Here is an 11,714-nt window from a genome sequence, read left to right on the forward strand (position 1 = left end):
ACTTTCTTTTCCTCAGGCTTGGAGAAGACCACATTTAAGTTGTATCCCTGTGGCCTTTTGTCTGTCTCTATATTTCTGTTCTGCTGTGTGTTCCTCTGTCTCTGCCCTCACTCCCAACCATGTGTATGTGAGGGGGGTAGAGAGAGAGAGATGAGGGAAACTTAGAAAGTTCCTAGTCTTTTTATTTTTCCATAATACTTGAGACCTTGATTTACTTTCTTTACTATGTAGAAGACTCCAGTCTCCAAATGAAGTTACTTAGGGAGTTAGGGCCTCAGCCTAGGAATTCTACCTTTAAATGTTACGATAACATAGTTTGCTTTCCTCATCGATTTTCTTTTCCTTTATTTCTCTTCACAGACTGAAAATGTCCGGAACTTTCTCCCTAGCTTCATAATCTTATGAGATCCAGCTTGTATACATGCATGATATTTCATTTCTTTTTGGCTGTGCTTCTGTACGTACAAATGCACATGTATATGTAAGCTAAACCCAGGGTTTCATGCATGCTAAGCAGATCACCGCTGAGCCATCCTCTTAATCCCTGTTGGTTTTTTCATGTCTTTTTTAGATTTCTACTGGCATCTAAAACTAGAAAACTTGACTTTTTCTCAGCATGCTACCCAAACTTGTTCAGTTTTCAGTGTTTCCCAACTTAGCCAGTATTTCTGCCCATTACCCATTTCTTAACCTATAAAGCCTAGGGGATACACTGTTTTATTCTCAATATTTGGCATCAAAACCCTTGAGCAGGTCCCATTGTTTCCACCTTTGGAAAAAATCATTCTGGTGGGCCTTCGAGGAGGAAATGTTCTCCCAGATTAGATGGCACTTCTTGACCCCTCCTTACGCCATACCTAGACTACTGACTCAGGGGGCTTTTCTCCAGTTCTATTTATTTAACCACCGTCTACAGTCTGTTCTCTGTATAACACCAGTAATATTTTTAAATGTGAATCAGTTGCTGTGTTTCTCTGATCATCTCCTCCCATTTCATTTTTCTGCTCCATCCTGGCTAGACTGAGTTTTCTTTGTTCTTTTCCTGCTGCTCAAACTTCCCCGCACATGTCACTTCATTAATTCTTTCTTTAAATATGGGATTCTAAGAAACATACCATTGATTTAGATCAATTTAGATCTTTAGAGAGCACCCCAAACACCGTCAAATATTTTTGTGCTCTTATTTTCATTCTTTACCATTCTTCTCAACTTAAAATTGCATTAGTTTTTTATTCACTTTGTTGTCATCCAAGCTGTCCCCAGTAGTATATGAATTATGATGTATGGTAGCAAGTTCCCACCTCCTACAAGTACCTGTTTCATACCAGATAATTGCTAAGGATTTATTAATTGGATAAATGAGACTTGTATGCTCCCTTATAATTCTTAAGTTTATACTAAAATTTCTGCCCAGATAAACTCAAAATCCCTCAGCCTATTTTTTTTAATTCAAAAGAAGTGTAGAATAACGATCAAAATTTTATCTGTCCCTTCAGATAGATCTAAATATCTGTTCCAACACCTTTGATGATTCTGTCCAATCAGTTTGGGGCACTAGATATTTTTAGTAGATTATTTTGATTTTGAGTCTGAATGGCTATCTTACAGTGTCAAGACTTGATTTCTCAAAACTCATTCATTTTTACTTTAGATCACTCCGTTGATGGGCCTCTTACAAATGGTGATGGCAGAGAGCCCCGAACAGGAGCCAAAAGGAAACTACTCAGTGCATCAGAAGAGGACGAAAGCATGGCAGGAGAAGAAAAGGAGATGAAAGAAACAAAAGAGAAAGCGCATTTGTCCTCCTCCGAGAGTGGAGAGTTAGGCTCCAGTTTAAGTTCAGAAAGCACCTGTGGCTCCGATTCTGACTCGGAATCTACTTCCAGAACAGACCAAGATTATGTAGATGGCGATCATGACTATAGCAAATTCATACAAACCAGACCTAAAAGAAAACTCAGAAAACAACATGCCAATGGAAAGAGAAACTGGAAGATGAGAGGCACAGGAGGAAGAGGCAGATGGGGAAGATGGGGTAGATGGAGTAGAGGAGGCAGAGGCAGAGGTGGCAGGGGCCGAGGGGGGCGAGGGAGAGGTGGAGGTGGGGGGAGAGGGCGAGGGCGAGGGAGAGGAGGAAGAGGTGCGTCTAGAGGAGCCACCAGAGCCAAGCGAGCACGTGTTGCCGATGATGAATTTGATACGATGTTTTCAGGACGTTTCAGTAGACTTCCTCGAATCAAAACGAGAAACCAAGGCAGGAGGACTGTTTTGTATAATGATGATTCGGATAATGACAATTTTGTGTCCACTGAGGATCCTCTGAATCTTGGTACATCCAGATCAGGCAGAGTCCGTAAAATGACAGAAAAAGCCAGGGTTAGCCATCTCATGGGATGGAATTATTAACAGTTAATGAATTTTGAGTAATTTTTAAGAATAAAATCAATGGCCTTCTACTGCAGGGAATTTACCAGAAAATCTACAAAGCAAGTTGTGTGGGGACTTCTGCTTCCTTTCACATTGGTGCTTTTCCATTATGCCAGTATACATTTGTTTCAAGACTTTTAATCTCCACACTTCATTTGTTCAAACAAGCCTTACTCATTAGGCCTTAAATTAAAACAAATTCTGCCCACACATATACATGTGTGCACATACACATGCGTGGACATGCGCACACAAGCGCGCACACACATACATACACACACACACACACACACATGCACACACACACACCACAGACACACTACAGATTTACTACATTAAAGAAGCATTCTGCTTCTTGAGAGTAGCATGACATTTTTATCTCAATAAGATAGCCCTCTTTGCTTTTGTATCACAGAAGTATAGCACCTTCTTACAGAGTTTTATATAGTTTGTTTTTGCCATTTTGATTCCTATACCCAGTAATAATAACTTTTGCACAATACACCAATCCTAAAGGCAGCTATTAAATGTTTACAGTTTCTATATTGTAAGAACGATCTGGATTATTTTACTCTTCCCAGGCCAAACTTTCATGAACTGTACTGAACTGAAGTATATATTTATACTGCAGTTTTGGGGTGGGTGGGGGGTATCTTGATATGCTTTTCATTGATTTGCTTAATTCACGTTTAAGGTGAGAAAGGGTTGGTGCCTTGTAAATATGTAGCAAATCTTTGTGGTGTGTCCTGATGTGTGCATTAACTTTATTAAAAGAGAATACTTGAGGTATCAATCTAGACAAGGTGCCAAATGCAAAAGTTTCTTGCATCCATTTTTCTTTTCCTGTTATATTTTATTGCATTAATAGAAACTTGTGTAGCTTAATAGTAACTTAAACATTTGAGAAATCCTCATCCACAAAGAATATTTCTTTGAACAGTAGCTCAGCTACCTCTATTAACTACAACTACTGGAAATGCTAAGGAAAGTAGATGCTGTTACTCATTACTAAGGAGAAATAGAACAAGCTCGGTAGGGATGAATACTCCTAAGTTATAAGCTGAGAATTTTCAGTAATCATATTGGCTCTCAAATTCATAGGTGTGACAAATTTTCCTAAGTATTCTATGCTCTAGGCTTCTGTAGAACCTATTTATGTAAGCAGACTCACTCCGCTGCTTGGCTATCTCTGCCACCACCTCCTCTTTAACAGCTCTGAGTTACTGCTTTTCATTTGAATCTGGAAAGGTAACACAGCACCTAACTTGAGCTGGCCTGTTTGGGCTAGCTAATATTTGGAATCAACTTTAATGGGTTCTTCTGTTCTCATTCCAAAGGGTTCTTCTGTTCTCAACTTCCAGAAAAGAGCCTCGTTGCACTGCAAACAGATATATTGAATCATTATTTTATAGTTGAGAAAAAAAATCTTTAAAATCATTTATGGTCCTGTTTACAGCAATAGAGTGCACATAGAGTTCCATAAGTGTGCTTCAGTTCCAAGATCAATTGTGGTCCTCAGATTTGACATCACAGTTGCGCTACTTCATCAGATACTTCCATTCTTGAAGTGGGAGGGATAATAATTGATCTCTGCTTTTGTAACAGCGATTTTGTTGCACTTAAATCAGACTTGTGTGATGAAACATTTTCTTAATGTCCACCTGGTAGTCCAGGAGATATCTTAAGCTGACATGTTTGTCTCATGCTTTCAATCATTTCACGCATCTGAAAAATCTGTTAAGTGCAGAGGAAGGAGTGCACACATAACTTTGCTTTTTGGTGGGGTTGGGGGGGGGTTATTCTTGAACTAATACCCTTAAGCAATTTTCACTTGCAGTAGAAATGATGTTCAGGCTTTAAGAAAGTATAATGAACTGTTAACGGCACTAATGTCTGTTGCTAGGGAGCAGACCAAGCTGATATTTTTGTTGTTGTTGTTTTTCTTCACCATACCAAAATGATTTCTGGTTATAACTCAGCTGCCATTTTAACCATAGCATAGATTCAACATGTTCCCATTTTGAGAGTCTACGTTTGATTTATACTAAAACATACTATTTCAGTTATTCATCTCTAGGGCGTTTAGACTAAATTGTGCCTATGTTTTCCTGGAGTCAGTAATGTTTTGTCCTACAACAACCGACATAATATAGTTGCTTAAATTCCTGGATATACCCAAATATGTATCATGTGTACCATTTTAGTGTGAGATTTTTGTTGGAATTCTTCTATGAAGAGCTGAGCTCTTGAAACGTAGAAGAATCGCCATTTGTATGATGCTAGCTGTCGGGAGCTTTATTTATAATTTATTTTGAAAAATGAAATGCCACATTTATTCCCCAAATGTCAAGATTTTCTAGGCTTACAGAATTAGAAGAATAAGGCTAAAGACATTTTTAAGCATATTTTCTATGTAGTGAAATACTGTGAAATACTAGTGGGCAGCATTTTGCTGTGATGTTGATTTCAGTTATTAGAATTTAAAGAGTTAGTCACCAGGGTATGTTAGGTGAACATAGTTATCATTTATTATAAAACAAACAGATTATTTCTGTTTGCATGCAAATTATTTTCATAAGTGTGAAAATAAAAGTCTGGGAAATAATATTTTTACTTTTCTAATCTGGACTTCCCCCTCTCCTAAATTTATATATTGGGTTTTTTAACACCACTTCCTACAAATGTGTCATAATTTATATCATATTGAATACTTCATCATTTCAGTTTTCTAGAGATCTTTTAAACCTAAGTAAGATCTGGGTTCAGCCATAGCAAAGAAATTAGGGAATGAGTTAAGAATTCTGCAAATGAAGACCACTGTTCTATTTAGGCCCATGAGAGCATACACATGTATAAGCTTAACCCTATGCTGTATCTGAATAGCCACTAAGCTATAATATCGCTCATAAATGCTAATGTTCAGATTCCAAGGTTTATGATCTTAGCATGTGTATATGTTTATAAAACTCAATCGTGTGTTCTTCTCTGGCTTGCTGTATGTATCTCATCTAGCAATAGGATGCTCTCCGAAACATTTGCAAACCTACTAGCCTAATAACTAAATTTGTTTCTGTATAAGTGTTTGTGTACTTGTATGTATGGAGCTTTTACCAGTTTGACATACCTTATCCCAGACATTAAAAAAGAGAATATTTTATATGGAGGACACTGTCTACCAATTATTTGCCTCTTTAGAGCTCAGCTTGTGCATTTATTAATGCTTGGTCGTCCATGTCATTGTGTCTCTTCGATAACCAGTTCTGGTTCTGTCATATAACTATGCCCTCTATTCTTTTAATTTGCCATTTTACTTGTCTCTTTCTCTTTCCCTGCCCGGAAATCAGGCTTATTCTATAATTCTTCCTTACATATAGTGTTTTGTTTCACCCAGAGGCAAAGCAACTGAATAAAATTCCCAAGTTTCAGTCTACACAATTGAGTTCTCATACATCTAAATTATATTTCAGATATTTTAAAGTAGATTGTCATCAGACAATACAGTGATTAAAAGGGAAAGAGGTGAATAGCACTCCTAACTTTTTTAAGCATTTTTCAAATTTTCTAAGTTTGTGGCAGTGATATACACCATATGTATATATATATGGAACCATTTTATGCACATTTGCCAACTGGTACTTATCTTTAAAGTTGAATTTTCATGAATTTTCATGCCCTTAAAAAGGGGTCCTAAAACATGTGATTTTTCACTGCTATTTGATGCCCAGCCTTTTAAGCAATTACAATAACATTTGATAATCTGAAATTAATAGTTCCAGGGGGAAGGAATAAGACTTGATATTTAAAGGCCTTTATTTTAAATGCTAACCACATTCCACAACCTCTTTGTGGTATGAAAGGCTTTATGAGTGTTTTATTAAAATATTATTAGATCATTTTAAAGCTCGTTTTTAAAAATTAATGGTAAAATAGTTGCATGCTGTTTTTATTTTGCCTCTCTTAGCAAAGATTCTTTACCAAGTGTTAATTTATCACATTTAAAAAGTTTGGATTAAAATCCAATATAAAATTAAATGATTTCATGGTGCTGTATTTTGTGGAACATGGATAGCACTCAGGTTTCTTGCTATTTATTCCCTGGTATAGTCTTATCACCTTGAGTATTCCTTGTCTCACCTTTCCTCGTGGACTTGCTCCTATCTCCACTTCTCTTTCTACAACGAAGACTGCACTTAATGTAGCATACTTCAGTCAGACTGGAAATTTCGGATTTATTTCTGAGGGAAGTACAATAGAAAGACCCTGCGGTTTAGAGTTAAGGTGTGTTTATTTATATGTATGCCCGTTTCTTATTCTTATACCCATCTTAATTAAATCTAGAATATGGGACATAGACATATAAAAGCATGGTAATTATTTTCTAAAAAAAATAAAATTATTGATACATATTGAGATCGCCCTTAGTAATTTACTTTTAAAAATCCCATATTGAAATGCCTAGAAACCCAGTTGGAAAATGTGTTTGTTGCATATGTCACCAAATATACATTAGGCAGTACTACAAATGTTAATTTTTTAAACAATGCTGTGGTGATGGCAATCAGTAATTTATTTCTTTGTTCTGTAACTTATCATCCCTGTCTTTTGTAATCCTTTACACAGTATTAACAAAGCTGTACTTCGTGTTTGTTCTTAGTGTCCATAAATTTTAAGATGGAAAAAAACATTCATTTAATAGTTGATGTGTTGCTGTATATGGGCAGAATGTCCATTAAACTAAAATTCAGTGGGGAAAAAGGTAAACAAAACTGGCTTGGTTTATAAAAGATGTTTTGTTTGGCAGTTGTTGGTCATTATAAGCAATTACCTTCAAAGACAAAAAAAAAATACTGGACTAATTTGTTGCCATTCTTTATGGGATGTTTACAATAAAATTCCAAGTTGTTTGGAATCAGTTGCACTCTCGCTGCTTTATGCCTTAACTCATCCTAGAGATAAATTAACAAGACATAGAAATATAAGAAATATGAAGTTAACCTTTCTACTACCCAGCTTTCGAGACTGTGTCATGTAATCCTTGGGTCTCCTTTGTCATATTTTATTACTATCATTTTTTAATCTTAGAAACTGAGTTGCTTCCTATGAAAGAAAAGATGTATTCTAATTCTTGCTGATATTCTTTGGATCACCATTAGGGAATCAGTATGCTGTTAACACTTTAAAATGTGAGCTGCTCGGTGCCTTAAATAGCAGCCTCCAAAGCACTAGTCAGCTGATTGTTCTGTGGAGCTTCTGGAAATGGATAGATGTCTAATATATTTATTGTTGAATTTTAACAACCGAGCTATGGATACCTAGTACCCTTTATTTGGGGTTAACTTGCCTATAAACTTTGAATTCATTATAAATGGTGCTTTAATTTGATGTAAATCTAGGAGGGAGAGCAATGAGGTGAGCCAGGATCTGAATCTTTTACCAGGAATACTCATTTTTGGCCTTTGATCTGTCTTCACAAGTTTTCTCCCAATGTCAAGAATTCTACTGAGGTCAAGATAAGTAAGCTGACTAAAGACCGCTCTGCATCTTTCATATGTAGGCTGTCTCTTTTGTGTTTTTAGAATTAAGTGAGATGACTCGGTATAGGTCATCTCTTTTCTGGCATAGGATCCATTTACTGACAGCCTAGTTTTCACAATACCCTGATTGAGGTCTGGGGATACTTGTTATTTTTGTTTAGCTGTTTGACTGCTTAAAAATAGTCCTCTTTTACAATGTAAATATGTTACATCAAACATTTTTTGTTAGCAAACTTTGGCATTTTCTTACTTCACTCGCTAGATTTCTTAAATAGAAAATTTAAAGAATTTTTATGACAAAACTTTGCTGAAGTATTCAGAAGATTGCCTTGTTGAGAAGATCAAGCGGAGATGTGTTCCTTGCCCTTCCTATATAATATTTACCACCTACCTAAAGCTACATTCCAAAAAATGCACAAAATAAATTGAAACTTATACATTGAGCTTGTGATTTAATACTAAATGGAAATTTGGTGCTATATGTAAGCTCATGTACTTTACTATTTCAAGTTTTTTTTTATAATAAGTACTTAAGACATTTTTATGATGCATAATGCTGGTGGACCAAATATAATATTAAATGTTTATGGTGTCATTTCCCCCCAAAAATTGGAGTAACAGTTTTTTCTCATTTTGTGATTTTTAGTGACCTTTCCTTGGCCATCTGTAGTAACTGACTTAATAAAGTTACTTCTCACTTGCAGAGCATAAGGATCTAGTAGCTACTTTTAGGAAAATTGTTAGCAAACTAATCTTTCACATATCCTAAGGACTTTCAAATCTCTGTGATGCTAATATGATTGCATTAATTTGTAAAGTTCTACTTAATAACTTGCCTTCTCAGTGCCCTCCAAGTCTCCAATTTTATAAATTTTCTTGCAAACATTTTAAGAAATAAATGCATTTCAAATCATTTAATACAGGTTACTAATATTAATTGACAAGGAATTTTATTCATTCTTAGAGGTGTTATGTGATTCATTTTTGTCCTGTTGAAATCTAAGTAGAATTTATATAGTCGTCAGTTCATTTGTACCAGGAATTTTGTGTACTCTGTCAAGTATTTCATGGATAGAAGAAGCTTGTCATAAGAGTTTCTAGTTTGTCATTTTGAATGAAATATGCCTCCCAAATTGTACAATAGACATTTTAACAGGGCATTTTGTTACCCTTGGGTATTGTTCACTTAAAATGCCAGGAATGAAGCGCTGATTGTTCTGGGTTGTTTCCATATGTTAAGCTGAATCTATAAACTGGAGGTTCCCTTATATACAAAGCATAACTGTTAGTGGATCTTGTCTGACCTCATAACGTATCTTGCCCTTTTATCACATACTTCTAATTCTTCAACTGAAAATTGTCAGGGACAGAGTCACATTCTTTCTCTGGAGTTGTATAGTGGTTTACTTCCTATATAATATTTACCAGCAGAAGTTTGAAGCCTTTAGTCTTTGTATTGGTGACAAGAAATGGCGGCAGAAAGACTGCTGTTCTTTCCTAGGGTTGTTTGTCTGTGCCTTCTGTGCTTTTAGCACTGTACTTTTTTTTTAAAAAAAGTTTTAGAGCTTAGAAAATTTATCCCTCGGGGGCTGGAGAGATGGCTCAGAGGTTAAGAGCATTGCCTGCTCTTCCAAAGGTCCTGAGTTCAATTCCCAGCAACCACATGGTGGCTCACAACCATCTGTAAGGAGATCTGGTGCCCTCTTCTGGCCTGCAGGCATACACACAGAAAGAATATTGTATACATAACAAATAAATAAATAATTAAATAAATAAATAATTTAAAAAAAAAAGAAAATTTATCCCTCAAATATAGTCTCAATCACCAGAAAGATCATCTGTTGACTCCCATTATTTTTCCAAGGAGGAAAAAAAAATGAGTTTCGGTAAAACCAAGTAATTTGCCTAGGTCCATGTAGCTAGTAATCAAAAAGTAAATCAAAAATCCTGATTCATCCTGGTGGATGGTGGTGGCACACACCTTTAATCCCAACACTCTGGATGCAGGGACAGGGGAATCATGAGTTTGAGATGGGCCTGGTCTACAGAGCAAGTTCCAGGACACCCAGGGTCACAAAGAGAAACCCTGTCCCAAGAAAGAGAGAGAGAGAGAGAGAGAGAAATTCCACTGGCTTCCTTCCTAACTGCTATGAAACAGAGATCCTATGTCTTGTATGTAAGTGTAACCTAATGGGAACTTTCTGCTGCTCTTCCCAGTTTTACTGTATGTGCTACCAAAGTAAAAGTAAGCATATGGTTGTGATTTTTCATGAAGATGTTTACTGAAGATGTTTTCTGAGTTGTGTCTTCAAAGCTTCTACCTCCTTTGGGGACACGGTGGCTACAGGGTCTGATGGCACGTGTAATTTGATTCACGGGATGGTTACTGCTGTTTCTGATGCCAATGTGTCCACACTGCTCATCCAGCTGATGAGGACTACTGTGACCGGAGAGATCTCAGGCACGACGGCCTACTGTGTGGTGGTCCCTTCCTCTTCCATTCCTCAGTAACTAGATGGAGTGTACCTGGCCCAGTGTCATTTCCTTCTGCTCTAAGATGCTCTGACAACGCTAACAAAAGAGAGAACCCACCCTGGTTCAGGAAGAAGCTTTTAGTCCCTGTAAAACGGGAAAAGCTAAATAGGTAAGGCTGACCTATTTGGAGATATGGTCAGTCTGGATACTTATTCAAAGAAGTTGTGGGCAATAGAGTGCTCATTGAGAGAACAGCAGTCGAGTACAGTGACAAGGCTGTGGGACTCTAAATGACAGGTTGAAAGCAGCAGTAGTGCACATTCATTTTAGTAAAAGATAGGTTTGGGAAGAGAACACGAAATGAGGAGAAATCAGGATAACTTAAAAAGAACCGGTGAATGAATTGACATACGATGTCAGCCCAAATGACAGCTGAATTAATCGCCTGTAAAGGACCTTCATTTTTTTCCTTAGAGCAGTGGTTCTCAAGCTTCCTAATGCTGTGACCCTTTAATACAGTTCATGTTGTGGTGACCCCCAGCCATACAATTATTCCATCGCTACTCCATAACTGTAATTTTGCTCCTGTTACTGAATCATAATGTAAAATCTGACATGCTGGATATCTGATCTACAACTCCAAAGAGGTCGCAACCCACAGGTTAGGAACCATGGCCTTAGAGTTTGACACTGAAGAATGAACGTGGAAATTGGATCCTAACACTGTACTGTATCTCTAGCCCGAGACTGGCAGTATGCACAACAGTGGGGCTCTAGTTTACTGTAGCTAGTTTTCTTCTTCGGATATTTGTCAGTGGGACTGTCAAATACGTTTGCTATCGCAATCCCATCTCGCTGACCACATTAAAGGCAAAAATATTTTTAAAAATTCTCCACTTTGAGATTTTTACTTCTAAGCAAGTAATGATCATGAAAAAGTTTACAGTTTTTACTAGTCCATGGGATAGTAAATTTAAAGTATAAAAATCAGTGAACTTTTAATGTCAGTATTAAAACAGATGTGTATAAAAATAAATGCTTAGAGCCTGGAGAGATGGCTCAGTGGTTAAGAGCACTGGCTGCTCTTCCAGTGGTCCGGAGTTCAATTCCCAGCAACCACATGGTGTCTCATCTGTAATGGGATCTGATGTCTCTTGGCATGCAGGTATACATGCAGACAGAGCACTCATACAAAAATAAATAAGAAAGTGTAAGAATTTATAGAGAAATTAATTGAATTATGAAGATTATGTGTACAAGTGTGCTTTTCCAGTATGT

General features: G+C 36.8%; 1 protein-coding gene across 1 annotated transcript in view; it reads left to right on the top strand.

Moving 5' to 3' along the window:
* Positions 1 to 5,969, top strand: part of Brwd3 (bromodomain and WD repeat domain containing 3) — a 103,838-nt gene extending 97,869 nt beyond the window's left edge. Inside the window, exon 41 of the mRNA XM_087903162.1 lies at positions 1,652 to 5,969. Within this exon, the coding sequence (XP_087759288.1) occupies positions 1,652 to 2,406 (755 nt within the window). The 3' untranslated portion in view covers positions 2,407 to 5,969. The remainder of the gene's footprint in view (positions 1 to 1,651) is intronic.
* The last annotated feature ends 5,745 nt before the right edge of the window (positions 5,970 to 11,714 follow it).

Source organism: Myodes glareolus, chromosome X (genome assembly GCF_982192425.1).
Source record: "Myodes glareolus chromosome X, mMyoGla1.1, whole genome shotgun sequence".
Taxonomy (NCBI): Eukaryota; Metazoa; Chordata; class Mammalia; order Rodentia; family Cricetidae; genus Myodes; species Myodes glareolus.